Source organism: Clytia hemisphaerica, unplaced genomic scaffold (assembly GCF_902728285.1).
Source record: "Clytia hemisphaerica strain Z4C2 unplaced genomic scaffold, Clytia hemisphaerica genome assembly, whole genome shotgun sequence".
NCBI classification, from domain to species: domain Eukaryota; kingdom Metazoa; phylum Cnidaria; class Hydrozoa; order Leptothecata; family Clytiidae; genus Clytia; species Clytia hemisphaerica.
In genome coordinates, this window is record NW_027104209.1 from 672,936 (window position 1) to 687,490 (window position 14,555).

General features: G+C 36.2%; 3 protein-coding genes across 3 annotated transcripts in view; 2 read left to right on the forward strand and 1 right to left on the reverse strand.

The window, feature by feature from the left end:
- The window catches only part of LOC136815510 (negative elongation factor D-like), a 72,765-nt gene that overhangs the window by 8,276 nt on the left and 49,934 nt on the right, over positions 1-14,555 (forward strand). The gene's annotated exons all lie outside the window — the stretch shown is intronic.
- LOC136815515 (steroid 17-alpha-hydroxylase/17,20 lyase-like) lies at positions 2,676-5,314 on the forward strand. The gene is made up of 3 exons (XM_067071974.1): positions 2,676-2,919; positions 3,154-3,465; positions 3,682-5,314. The coding sequence occupies exons 1-3, from the start codon at positions 2,709-2,711 to the stop codon at positions 4,656-4,658; spliced, it is 1,500 nt and encodes a 499-aa protein (XP_066928075.1). The 5' UTR covers positions 2,676-2,708; the 3' UTR covers positions 4,659-5,314.
- On the reverse strand, positions 5,102-8,129 carry LOC136815514 (steroid 17-alpha-hydroxylase/17,20 lyase-like). Its single transcript, XM_067071973.1, has 3 exons — positions 7,799-8,129; positions 6,685-6,996; positions 5,102-6,325 (listed from the first exon to the last, which is right to left on the reverse strand). Exons 1-3 carry the CDS (start codon positions 8,007-8,009, stop codon positions 5,343-5,345), a joined length of 1,506 nt encoding a protein of 501 aa, XP_066928074.1. The 5' UTR covers positions 8,010-8,129; the 3' UTR covers positions 5,102-5,342.

Sequence of the window (14,555 nt, forward strand, 5' to 3'; positions counted from 1 at the left end):
TGTCTCATGTCTGTTATTTCACTCCGCTTATCTTGACATCAAAGTTTTCCTAAATATCAAGAACTACGGCAAATGTAACGCGAGCGAAGCGAGAAAAAAATCTAATTGCAGAGCCGTCTCGGACGTCGCTGGTCGCCGGTATGGTGTAATTTGGGAACGACGCCCTTTTTGCTTTCTGATCATTTTTGCCACAAAAATCTTTCTCAAAATATGGTTAAAAGATACATCACCCGGGAGGGATAGAGCCCGGGGGGGGGGGGCACTCAAGGTAAATGACCTACCAGACGTTCGGCCCTTAAGGGTAGGTTTTTCATAGTTCAGCTGTGCACTGTAAGGGTAGGAAATTACAAAACCGCACTGAACTGCACTGTAAGGGTAGGAAATTGTGATAAAAGGCCAATTTTTTGGTAAAATTGGCACAAAATTGGTCAATTTTAGTGTGGTCGTGTTACAAAAATACAGGCTGTTTGTAGGAAAAAAATAAGATCTAGCTGAAACTTTCTCCAGACCTTCTCTATAGGATGCTTATACCTCAGGAAAAATTCCCCTAAAATCCCACTGGTGGAACATCCCTTATTTGGGACATTTCTATTTTCCCCAGGCAAAATCCTAAGGCCGAAATTTTTTGAAAATTTCAAACTTATTTCCAGACAATATCATGTATACCATTCGAAAGCTCTCGAAAAACTATATAGAAGACTTTTAAACGGTTATAGCTGATTTCCTTACCTAACTCGAGATATTTCATGCGCAAGTTCCACTTTTCGCCACACTTTGGTCAAAATTGACCATAAATAGCATCTTCTGCGTCAATTATCTTGAGTTAGGTAATGAAATCGGCTATACCTGTTTAAAAGTCTTCTATATAGTTTTTCGAGAGCTTTCGAATGGTATACTTGATAATGTCTGAAAATGAGTTTGAAATTTTCAAAAAATTTCGCCCTTAGGGTTTTGCCTGGGGAAAAAGGAAATGTCCCAAAAAAGGGATGTTCCACCAGTGGGATTTTAGGGGAATTTTTCCTGAGGCATAACCATCCTATAGAGAAGGTCTGGAGAAAATTTCAGCTAGATCATATTGCTTTCCCGTAAATTATGCTAAACGACCCCACTATTTTGGAGGAAAAATTCCACATTTTCTTGGAAAATTGCAAATATTTTCGCCCTTACGGGCGAGAAATTTTGAAAAAGTGCACTGTAAGGGTATGATTTTTAATGGAAATTCACTGCACTGTAAGGGTCCGATTTTAGAAGCCAAATTTTAGGCCGAACGTATGGTCGTTTTCAGATCGAGTGCCCCCCCCCCCCCCCGGGGGATAGAGTCAAACTTTGAAGAGAATTCTTCCCTTTAATTTTGATTTCATCGTGTTTAAGCCACCTTCCCAACATCCAAAGGACTTTAAGTGCGTTCAGCAAACAGCTAAACCGGCGTGCGACGCCGGGTACCGGCTAGTTGATATATAATTTATAAACGTAGTTGCAAGTCTGACTTGAGATTCAACAAAGCGCGCTTTACCATATTGGTAGAGCGGTATATCAGTCAAGTATAGAGATAAATCTATTTATTCGATATTCGAGGTAATTTGTAAACATTTGTTTGAGTATTGTCGTTCACACTGACGGCATGAAACTTCAAGTTTCAAATGCAACTTTAATTTCATTTTAATCTCTCCAACTTAAACAGCTATGAGCTTTTATCGAACATTCTTGGCAGAAGGAAAAAAAATCCCAACTATTAATTGAAGAAGAGCGTTTGAGGTTTTGGATGTTATTTTACGTCAAATTAAAAACCTAAAATTTTTGCTTTAAAGAACTGAATTCTTGAACCAGCATTAAAATGATGGAAGATGATAGCTTTGGTCCCTCTGAAGGATTTGAGGATCCTCGTTTTGGGTGAAAACATTTACCAGTTCTGTTATGACGAATGACAAAGTTTCTTCCACCTTGACTTTCGAGAATCCTTCTCGGATTGTTGGCTCAGAGGTTAGGCGCGTAACCAGCCTTTTGGATGCAAAAACAGAAAAAAAGAAACTGTCAATGATACATTTTTATAAAGATTCATGAAACAATGTGTACAAACCGCTAAAAGAGGACTGAGTATTCGGTATGTTTCTGTATTTTCAACAATGTTTTAAGTCTAGAAATGTTCTTAACATGTTCTTATTTTCACCATTTTGTAGGTATTTTTGTGCGCTTTTCTAAGAAATCGGGTGTTTTTAGAGTCCCCAAAGCCTTGTTTTTAACTTGTTCTTAATAATTTGACCATCACAGCCTTCTGTTCTTATATAGTTTATTCTTATAAAAAACGTGTAGGGAATCTTCATCACGTGTATTCTCATGTGCGATCTATAATTATGTAATTTAAGATAAACGTCTCAAATTCCGTTTGTTTATTTAATTGAGCCAGATTGAGCGCCAACCAACAAAGTTATTTTGTCTCTTCTTTATAGTAAATCAATAGTGTAGCTTCAAGATTATTGGGAGAACTTATACTACAGGATTCAGTGAATACAATGATTACTGAAGTTTTGTTAGCAATACCTGGGTTTGTTTTGTTATGTCGTGTAAACATTGCAAAATACATAAACATCTTTAGCATAACAAATAGGGTGTTTAGATTTTTGAGTGATTTACTTTTCTTAACATGAAGTTTTACGATGCCAACTTTCTCTTATTAGAAATACAAAACGGAGAAATAAAAATCACAAAAAATGATTGAAACAATTTTGTTAGCAATACCTGGGTTTGTTTTGTTATGGGTGTTAATTACTTATGTGGAACATTTGATCAGTTTGAGGAAATATCCAAAAGGACCATTTCCTTTACCTTTGGTCGGAAATGTTTTATTGTTGAGTGAAAAACCATACTTAGATTTCATCAAACTCACAAAAACGTATGGTGACGTGTTCAGCTTTAGCTTTGGTAAGTTGAACTTATGTTGTTTTCATCAATTCCAAGATATTCAAGACTATTGGATTTAGAAGTGTAGCTACCATATACCCAGCTTTATAGGATTCAGTATAAAGAGTATGATGGCATAACATTATGTTAAAAAAGACTAGATTGGTTTTGTTATGGGTGTAGATTTAAAATTAAGTTTTATTTTCTAACTAACATTACCAACATTATAATTTTGAAAGTACGCTTTCTATGTAGGAATGAAACGTATCGTCATCGTCAACTCATACGAAGGGACAAAAGAAGCTTTGATTACACGAGGAACTGATTTCGCTGGAAGACCAACTGATAGTATCTATTTAAAAATCCATAGCAATGACTTCTCAAGCGTTGCTTGGTCTGACTACACAAAGTCGAACATTTTCATCAGAAAATTGGCCACTAAAAGCCTTCATCTGTATGGTACAGGCATGGCGAATATCGAAGAAATCATTATTGAAGGTGTTGAAAAGATGTGCTCTATACTGTCAAAAGAAACTAACAAGCCCGTTACGATGAAGACTTATCTAGGTAAGGGTAAAAAGTTTATTAAATGTGTGCTTAATGGGAGCTCGAAATCTACCTGGAAAGCCTTCAATTTAGTTTACAATAGCTATTACTTCCCCCATGCAATGCATCTCCCGCTGAAGTGTGTCATTAATACCGAATAAAATAACATCGTATCATGTTCATTTGACGTTTTCATTTGTTTACCATATAATATCAGAAAAATTTATTTTCATGCAGGAAATACGATTGTCAACACCATCTGTCATTTGTGCTTCAGTAAAAGATACGAGCCTGATGACGCAGAATTCCAGCGCATTCTCCGCTTCACAAATCTGTTGGCGCACGGGCTAAACCCCGCACAACCGCTCGCTCTCTTCCCATGGCTGCGCTTCTTTCCAGACACTGATTGCTTCCGAAGTTTGAAACTTGGTTGTAAAATAAGACATGAATTAACAAACAGATTCTTCAACGAGCACATCAAAACATTCAACCCTGAAAAGATCAGAGATGTTGCTGACAATTTACTCTATCTATCACAAAACAAAGATGTATGGCAGGATGCTGGCTTTGAAGAAGTTACTCAACAACAACTTGAGTCCATAACGCATGACATCTTTACTGCAGGAATTGAAACGAATCTAACGACATTGCGATGGTTTATTATCTATATCCTCAAACATCCTGAAGTTCAGACGAATATTTACCAGGAAATCGTCTCGAAAATTGGCCTCAAGCGTCAACCGGTGGTAGCTGACATGGAAAAACTCGATTACGTCCAAGCAGTTTTGCATGAAACAAACCGATTTGCATCCATCGCCCCTCTTAATGTCCCTCATAAAACTATCGTTGACACCACTGTTAGAAACCATCAGATCCCTAAAGATACTCAAGTCCTTTTCAATCTATACAGCATGCATCACGATCCTACACACTGGAATGAACCAGAGAAATTCAAACCAGAACGTTGGTTGAATGCTGATGGAAGTTTGAAGAAAGAAAAGGCCACACATTATATTCCCTTCTCAGCTGGGACACGGGTTTGTCTCGGGAAGAGAATGGCTGAGATGCAATTATTTTTAATCGTCACACGCTTGCTAGTGAACTTTGAAGTTTCATTGGCTGCTGGAGAAAGTGTACCTGATATTAACCATGTCAAAGTTGGTCTCACTTTAGAACCTGCATCAGACCCTGATGTTATGCTTACAAGACGTTAGAGAATTCATGAGATAAAAAGGAAGAATCATATTTGGTGACGGTGTTTATAATATATACCATAATATCCAAACCCTTACAACCGGAAAGGGTTACCTAGACACGACCCCTTGTCGACAGAAAATCAATCATATTTGGTGATTATATTTCTTTCAAGCAAATAACAATGGTTTAGATATACCAAACCATACTATTGGATATCCGGTGAGGATTCTTGAAGTCGACCCAATGTCGACAGAAAGAGATGGTACCGCTGAAGTCCGAAACATGGCAGCAACTATACAGAACTAATCTTTTGAAAATTTTGTCAAATTTTGCGTAAAACGGACACCACAAAATTTTCTCAAAATGCTATAGTAAAAATAGATACCCGACCAGTAGTATATCTTTTTGCCTCTTTTTTTCAAACACTTTCCAGACGTTTTACAACATTCAAAAGGCAGACTTAATATGATCACCGAGAAGTATATTCTATACATAATTTTACAAATCAACAGCTAGATATTTTGAGTCATTAAATAATTGAAATAATTTTCACGATATTAAATATATTTAAGGTAGATTAAATGTTATCGATGTAGGGTTTTTTTCGGTTACAAAAGTTTGGCTTCTTTTATTGTTCAATAAGAATCAAATCCCAAAAAAGTTTACAATTTCATATGGCTGTTCAGAAGTCCTTGTTTGGCTCAATGTTTCCTTTGTTTCAAAATTATTTTAAACTTGTTTTTATGTTTGAAAGTCATACCCATATTTCCATCTTTCAAGTCAGGCATCGGTTCTCCAGGCGCAAGCGACACTTCGAAATTCGTTAACAACCTTGTAACAACTAAAAACATTTGTATGTTGGCCATTCTTTTCCCCAAACAGCCCCTTGTGCCAGCACCAAATGGAAAATAATGTGTCGCCTTTTCTTTCTTTAAGCTTCCATCAGCATTCAACCAACGTTCTGGTTTGAATTTCTCTGGTTCATTCCAGTGTGTTGGATCGTTGTGTATTTGATATATATTAAAAAGAACTTGACTTCCTTTTGATATAAATTGACCTCCAACAGAAGAGTCAACCAACGCTTTATGAGGGAATAATAAAGGGGCGATGGAAGCGCATCTTTGTAACTCCAGAATAGCTGCTTCGACATAGGGAAGTCTTTCTTTATCATCGGCAACAGTCTGACGCTGTAATCCAACATTGTCGACCACTTGTTGGTATATTTTCGTTTGAATTTCGGGATCGTGAATAAGATAGATAACAAACCATTGAAGGCTTGTCAATGATGTTTCAAATCCGCCTAGGAATAGAGTATGAACTATTGCTTCAAGTTGCTGTCCTGTTACTTCTTCGAACCCAGCCTCTTCCCATATATCTTTCTTCTGCGAAAGATAAAGTAAATTATCGGTGACATCCCTAATCTTCTCTGGATTATAAGATTCAATATGTTCTTGGAACATCTTATGAATGTATTCGTTGTTGAACTTTGTTGCCAATTTCAAATTTTTGAATGTCTCTGTATCCGGGAAAAAGCGTAGCCATGGAAACACAGCGATCGGCTGGTCCAGGGCCATACCTTTGTCAGTTCTTTCCATTGCTTCCATTATTAATTGGAATTCTTGGTCGTCTGAGTTGTATTTCTTACTGAAGCATAGATGGCAAATGATATTCACTAAGGAGTTTCCTGGAAAATAAATAAAAGCGTTTTCAGATAACCTCCACTGTTAAAACCTGAAAGTGAAAGGTTTCTTTGGTTGTTTTCAACTTTTCTGTCTGTCTGTCTGTCTGTCTGTCTGTCTGTCTGTTACAGAAGTTTTAGGGCAACTTCAAATGGTCGGATTAGGCTGAAATTAAGTTTTTTCTCACTTTGCAAAAGTTTTTGGTTTTCTAACCAAAAATGAAATCAAAAAATGTTTACTGCGAGGGTCTGATTGATGTTAGAAAGTAAAAGTCTTGCAGAGCGCATAGTTCAAAAAGTGGCTTTTTTCCAGACTTCCGATTTGTTGAAGATAAGAAAGCTGAACTTGCTCTCCAAAAACGTACCTAGAAATTGGTCAATGCAAATCGGTTTTCCAACTTCTTTCGAAAGTATGGAACACATTTTCTCGGTTTCCTCCACAACAACGTCTTCTATATTGGTCATTCCAGCGCCGTATAGATGTAGACTTTTGAAAGCCAATTTCCTTAAAAAGAGCCATTGTTTTGAGTAATCCATGAGTCCGATAACTTTGAAATTGTTAGTGGCGATTCCAACAGGAATACTTTCATGTGAGCGTCCTCCGAAGTCTGTTCCTTTAGTCACCAAAGCCTCTTTTATGCCCTCGTAAGAATTGATGACAACAACTCTACTCATGCCTAAAAATGTGAAAGTCAGTAATTTAAATTCCGTCTTAAATTGCTACAGCGGCCAAAAATAGACCTACTTCAGAGGGCAGGGCTGTAAGTCTTTTTAGAAAGATGCGAAAAATGTAGCACAAATTTCAAATCAGTGATATATTTTATATTAAATTATTATACGTATCATTATCAAAATATTTTTACCATTATAAGATTATTCCCCTCGAGAATATCTTTCCAATTGTGTATAGCTTTTAAATAGGTGTTTAGACAAAAGTAAAAGTACAATTAGTAATTTATGATTATAACAAATTAGTATTAGAGACCACCTTTGAGCAAATGACTCATATAATCCCTTCCTAATAACTTTGTTACTACTAGAAAATTGTTTCCGCATTGCCTTCTTATAGTTTGATAGTCATGGAAAATGATATTGGTCTACTTGGTGGATGGACTTTCTATCTTCGTATATCCTAGACGTCAATATATTGGGCTGTGCCATTATAAAACCATACAGGGGAATAGAAAAACCTTTTCAATTGAAAAAAAAATTATTGAAAATGACAAAATTTTCAAAAATACCCTCGGGAAGATTCTTTTAATACCTTAAATATAGGGTGGACGAACTAAAATCAGTCTTTCAACTCTTGGAAATTTTAGAATAACTTTTTACTTCCTTGGAAAAATGAAAAAACACCACCAAAGTTTTCTCAAATTACCCTCTGGAAATGTTCGTCCAGCCCCCCCTGTATGGATATAGAATGGAATGGGACATTAGACCGTATATGTTTTTTTTTTCGATGAAAATGTTACAACTTACCAAAACTAATGCTAAACACATCTCCGTAAATTTTACTCAGCTCGATAAAATCCAGGTACGGTTTCTCACTCAGGGACAACAGATTGCCGATCAAAGGTAAAGGAAATGGTCCTTTTGGATATTTCCTCAAACTGATCAAATGTTCCACATAAGTGATTAACACCCATAACAAAACAAATCCAGGTATTGCTAACAAAATTGTTCCAATCATGATTCACTTATACATACAATATGTCCCTTATGATTCAGCAAGGACAAAAAAATATCACAAAACAGGACAAATTTCTCTAGTGCGAGAATAGACGAGATAACTGCTTGACTGCGCTAATGATTGATATAACGGAGATATAATATATCTCTATTAAAGTAATATAATTTTTATCTTATTTACATATCAATGTCTTCTTTGACCGGACCCATTATAAATAACTCAATGAAAAAAATCCTATCAAATATATGTTTAATTTCTCTTTGTTTTAAATTATGGAATTTCTTTTATGTCCTGAAGATTAACTAGCTTAATCCTTCCATTAGAGATTAGGAAAAAACAGATATACATAGATATAAACATCTCATCCGCTAATGTCTTAAGCTGTTGACAACCTTTACCTCGATTATCGAGTAACTTTACTTCAGCCTCAAGCGTCTCTTTTGTTGACCTAATCATCAAAACTACCCAATGTGGAATTAGGGGGGCATACCAGTGTGTCGGTGTGTCGGTATTGACCTTTTTTGCGTCGGTATTTCAGTGATCAACAAAAAATGTGTCGGTATTTCGGTATTTGAGATGTTGAATTTCCAATCGGTGATACGGTAATTTTGCTTAAAACGTCGGAGAAACGGTGCTAAATCAAGGGCTTTCTCAGAAATACCTCTTATTCTCTTATCTCATATTAGAATTTTGAAAAGAAAATAAATAAAAAATGTCGGTGTAGGTATAAAAAACTGTCGGTATTTCGGTCCAGGACCCTCGTACGCCCGTACGAAATTTGCGCAAAGTAATAAAGTTGACAAAATTATTATGGATCCTATTTTTTCACGTTGACACAACTTGACGACGTGATCAGCTTTTGCAATGTCTTCATCATTCGACATTCGAAGTTTTGTTTATCAAGTTTCATTCGCTAGAAATTGATATCTTTTAGGTTCCATTTTCAACTCTTGGCGACACGTATCATGTCTGGCATTAAGTAAAGGTCCCGCGGTTAACCTTCGAATGTCTTCGAATACCTTATTGACTTTGGATTTCTAGAATACATGTTTTTATATTAGAACCCAGTTTTTAAGAGCATTTAGGCTGAAATTTAGGAAACGATTGAGAACATCGTAAGGGCATGACCAGCCCAAGGATTGAAAAAATTAGCCAAATTTTTGCTCAAAATTTTTATAAGACACTTTCGTAATTGCAGTAATCCGTTTACCTCGCAAGAAAATCTCACTTTGGAAATGGTCAAAAAAGAACTTAAAGGTCTCAACCCAAATAAGTCAATTGGTCCGGACGAAATTCATCCAATTATGTTGAAGGATCTAGCGGACTACATAGCTGTCCCGCTCCACACAATTATGACTAAATCATTTGATGAAAGTACTCTGCCAGACTGATGGAAGGTTGCACATGTGTCACCAATATATAAAAAAGGGAGCAAAAATCTAGCTGAAAATTACAGACCAGTCAGTCTTACATCCATCGCTTGCAGACTGATGGAAAGAGCGCTAAGGGACCAAATTATGAAACATCTGGTAGATGAAAAACTATTATCAAGTAAACAACATGGGTTCATGCCAAAGAGATCAACGGTAACACAATTACTTACATACCTTGATAAATGTGCGGATTCGATATCAAATAATAAAGTAGTAGGCTGCCTGCATCCCCTCTGATTACTTTTGATATAGGTTGATGTGATTTATTTTGACTTCGCGAAGGCCTTTGACACCGTACCACACCGCAGACTGCTGAAAAAGCTGAATGCTTATGGAGTCAGAGGATCGGAGCTCAACTGGATACAGTCCTTTCTCATTGACCGTTATCAATATGTAAAGGTAAACGGAACATTGTCGAGAAGATGTAAAGTTATGAGTGGAGTTCCACAAGGAAGTGTACTTGGTCCACTACTTTTTGTTTTGTACATCAATGATTTACCAGAGGCTACGAAAGCAGAAATGTTCCTGTTTGCTGACGATACAAAACTGGTGGGAGAAATAAACAACGCCGAAGATGCGCTCAGGCTACAGGAAGACATTGATGCCATGGGAAAATGGTCAAAGGACTGGCTTTTAGAATTTCATCCGAACAAGTGTCATGTTTTAACACTGGGTAAATTTTGGAACATCAAATATGCCCATCCCTATACCATAGCAGGATCTGTTCTAGAACATGTTGACCAAGAAAAAGATCTAGGAGTGATAATCGATAGTGACCTGACCTTTGAAGCCCATATATTCAGTAAAATCAAGAAAGCTAACTCTATCGTTGGCTTGATTAGCAGGAGCTTCGAATTTCTCTCACCAGATATGTTTCGAACGCTTTTCATTGCATTTGTCAGACCCCATTTGGAATATGCACATGTAGTATGGTCTCCAAGGCTAATCAAACATATCAATGCAATCGAGGGCGTCCAACGAAGACCTACAAGGCTAGTTAGTTGCTATAGAAACTACTCATACGAAGATCGGCTACGACTCATCAAAATGTAAAATCAAAAGTTCTGTTTTATAGAGGTCAATAAACTTGCGAAATATATTGCTATAAAATAAATAAAATAAAGATTAAATTAGAGCAGATTTTATAGCCAATTTTTATAGCCCAAGGTTATTCCTGTATAAGAACATCTTTAGCTCAAAGACTGTGAAAAATTAAGACGTTCTAATAAAAGAAAAAACGTGTATAATCAATCAATCAGCAAGACTATTTCCGTCTGGGTAAGAAAATGGAATCCAAGGTTAACTTTGATGTTATTATAATTCAAAGTATCAAAACTAAATGCGAGGATGTACAGAGAGATTGGGTAATTTTAAAAGTAAAAACGTACAATGATTTTCGATTATTTGAGATTCAATTTATTCTAAACACGAAAAATGAAGAAAAAAAAACTTAAAAACAACTGCGATGCTGAACTTGCCTTAAACCACTACACATTCCTTTCTCTATTTCCTTTCAACTTCGTGAGCATTGTCCCGCGCAATCAGTCTCCCATGTTTTGTTTGTTTTGTTATTTTGCTGAAAAAAGATTTATGAGGGCGCGGGATATTCCTGACCATGGCCCCCTTAAAAATCTCAAGAGTGCGTGGATGTTAGGAGATGATTTGCAAAATTTTGTTCGGCCACCTGTTATTTTGATACTTACAGACCAGAATGTAAATTTGGCTAAAATCACGTATTTACATTTTTGGTCGTTCATTTTGACTACAAACTGCTCCTGAAGCCATAGTCTGTATAAAAAACTCTGGTCTGGAAGCTTATTGGTTTAACTTTTTAGTTTTTTCCTTTGTTAATATCAAAAGATAAAAATCGATCTGCTCAGTTTTCGATCAAGTTACCAAGGATTGGTTTAAAATTTAATCACGTGATCGAAAAGCGAGCAAAACAAACTAATTTCTCAAACGCAAGTTCAAGTAAGAAACAATGGAAAGAAATAAAAGGCTTCCAGACCAGGGTTTTTTGTTACGGACCATGCTGAAGCTGAATGCTTGTTTGGCAAAAAAAGTTCCTCTGCCGGAACTCATAAAAATGAAATTTTTCATTAATGGTATTGACCATCTGAGACAGTGCGCGAAAAATTTCAGTTTGGTTATGTGTTTGGTTGATATTTTACAGACCGGTCCGTATTTTACCTAAAGGTTCACTTTCGGCATAACCGCTGGTTAAATTTACCTGAAATTCTGCTGTAAGTTTGTATCTTTAATACCTGACACTTCTTTGAATTTGAATGGAATAGCAATTTCCAGTCCTGAGATGGATGATTTACGCAAAGGGGGCAATTTTGGTCCGGTCTGTAAAATACACGATACCGACAGGTGACAAAAAATTTACCATGTAACAAAAAAAATGTTATTGTGTAAATTTGAACAACAAAAATAAAAGTTTTTCATTATTTAGAGGGGGTCCTGTTTTAGGCATTTCCGAAGTATAATCTAAAGAGAAAGTCATCAATTATTCTAAGGTCTTCAAAAAAGATGTAAATTAGGCGCAAACTTGCAAAACCAAAAGTTGTCCAAAACTTTCGTTAGGATATGCACAAAGGGTTTAAAATAAATCAGTTATCCGGCTAAACTTCAATACAAATGTTTTTCAATGTTTTCGATTCTTACTCTGAATCTTGTTGCTGGCTCGTAAGTCACTCCTGATTTTCCATCTTTCAAGTCGGGCATTGGCTCCCCCTGGCGGCTAAGCATACTTCGTCAATAATAACCAATAAGCGTCAATAAGCGTGTGACAATCAAGAATATTTGCATTTTTGCCATTTTCTCTCCAATGCAAACACGAGTTCCCGCACCAAATGGAAGATAGTGTGTGGCCTTTTCTTTCTTCAAACTTCCATCAGCATTCAACCAACGTTCTGGTTTGAATTTCTCTGGTTCATCCCAGTGTGTGTATGTTGAAGATGTTGAGTGCCTCTGGGTTTTGTGCGACCTCCGACATATGCAGCTACCACTGTTTTATGTAGAACATTACCAAGTTTACGTATGTGTGTTTTTCTTCGGCGGAAACGGTAAGGTTCTAATTTGACTAGATCATGACCAGCTGAGGACGACGGTAAATCAACACTTTTACCGTCCTCGATTTTGCGGTCAGAACTGCGGGTTATTCCAAATCGCTTCAGTCACTCTACCGTCCACAAAACTGCAATTACATAAACTTTCTATTAACAGGTATAACGGTAGCACAACAGTGTTTCTGAAGGAGTACTGCGACAGATCATCCATATCGCTTTGTATAGTCTGACGCTTAAGTCTCACCTTTCTGATGTTTTCTTCGTACATTTTCGTTTGGGCGTCAGGATTGAAGGAAGAGGTAAATCAATAACCAACGAAGGGTAGAAGACGTTGTTTTGGTTTCAGCAAAGAATAGACCATTTCACTGTCGAAATGGATCATGGGTAACATAACGGCTTTCTGTTGGCTAGAAGCAAAATTCTTCAAAAATTTAAAGACTTTGGACCAATAGCAAGTCGTCATTAGAGCGCAGTGGTCCTGATTGCCCATTACGCTTGTGACTTTGAAATTGCCAATAAAGTATGAGTTACAGCCTCAAGTTGCTCTTGTGCTTCTCGAAGCCAGCATCGTCCTCATATATCTTTGTTCTGTGAAAGGTGAAGAAGACTGTCAGTCACATTCTCTCATCTTCTCAGGGTTGAAACTTTGTATGTGTTCATCGAACAGTTTATGGAAGTGCTCTTCATGGATGTTCTTAACTTTTTGGGTTTTAAGCCTAAAAATGTTCTTAACATGTTCTTATGTTCACCATTTTTTGAGTATTTTCGTCCATTTTCCTAAGAAATCGAATGTTTTAGAGTCCAATATTCTTAACTTGTTCTTAACATTTTGGCCATCGAAGCCTTATGTTCTTTTATAGTTTGCTCTTATATTAATCAATCAAACGAGGTGAAACAGGGTGAAATCGTATTCAAAGTGGGCTCAATAAACCAACCAGGAGTAAAGCTTCTTCAATCAAAATCTATTTCGAAACCAAAAATTTAAAATTCATAACTCGGTAATATATATAACTACAGTTGATGCTCTCTAATTTGACTTTCTACGCTCCCTTTTTCGATAAAATTTAAAGTCCCAGTCATCAAGAATTTCTCATAAACGACGCTCTATTATAAGATAAGCTCCCTTATTCGATGAAAATCGAATTCTCCTTGAAGATCGAATTAGAGAGCGTCAACTGTAGTTTGTTCTTATAAAAAACGTGTATTAAAATAAATTTGCCTCTTGTTTACTCTGCTTAGACTTCTTAACTGGCATAACTGATATATCTGATCAGTATTGTCATAATAACCAAGCAAATTAGTTATATTGATTGAAATTAGAGTATTCCAAGTGAAATTGATTCAATTATCATACAGTATGTGGCCCCGAAAACGTCGATCAAATTTAAAATTTCTCTCAAATCTAGAGGAAAAGATGTTTTACAAAAATTTTTGCTGCATGAAAAACTTTAACATCCCTACTTTATTTCCCAGAAGTTCTTTTTCAAAATTTTCAATTTCAACTTCATTTTTCAATCAATATTTTTTAAGATAGGTATAGCCCCCAAAACGGAGGTTTGCAATTTTAGCGATTTCTCGAGATATCTTTAGGATATGAATACAAAATTTTGACCATAGTTTTGAAATGTGATTTAGAGGGTTTTGGGCATAAATTTGTTTGATAAAATTTTTACACCAACTAATACTGGACTAATGATGAACTATTATGCCTTATCTCCTATGAGGTACAAGCGCTCTAATGTTATTGGTTTAGTGCATCGTATTTACCGTTCTTGTAGCACAAGAGAAAACTTTTTAACTTAGTTACAGAGAGCGCGAGTTTTGTTGATTAAGAACCAGTATCCAAAATCGTTTTTTGAACCTTTGATCCAAAAAACAATCAGGAAAATAGATCATCCAGAGGAAAAGGAGTCTGAAGATGAAGTCGACCGCGTTGAAAAGATGAAAGTTTACGTTGAGTATCGAGGCAAAATAAGTGAAAAGTTTTCGAATGCTCTACGAAAATGTAATGCACCCTGCATCATTGTGTTTACAACGAGAAA

What these genes read in the sequence shown, in the direction of transcription:
- LOC136815515 (XM_067071974.1), top strand. Translation starts at nt 2,709, where the DNA reads ATGATTGAAACAATTTTGTTAGCAATACCTGGGTTTGTTTTGTTATGG. An exon ending in CGTGTTCAGCTTTAGCTTTG is followed by an intron (nt 2,920 to 3,153) that starts GTAAGTTGAACT and finishes CTTTCTATGTAG; the next exon opens with GAATGAAACGTATCGTCATC. An exon ending in TACGATGAAGACTTATCTAG is followed by an intron (nt 3,466 to 3,681) that starts GTAAGGGTAAAA and finishes ATTTTCATGCAG; the next exon opens with GAAATACGATTGTCAACACC.
- LOC136815514 (XM_067071973.1), bottom strand. Translation starts at nt 8,009, where the DNA reads ATGATTGGAACAATTTTGTTAGCAATACCTGGATTTGTTTTGTTATGG. An exon ending in TGTGTTTAGCATTAGTTTTG is followed by an intron (nt 6,997 to 7,798) that starts GTAAGTTGTAAC and finishes TCACATTTTTAG; the next exon opens with GCATGAGTAGAGTTGTTGTC. An exon ending in TTGCATTGACCAATTTCTAG is followed by an intron (nt 6,326 to 6,684) that starts GTACGTTTTTGG and finishes TTTATTTTCCAG; the next exon opens with GAAACTCCTTAGTGAATATC.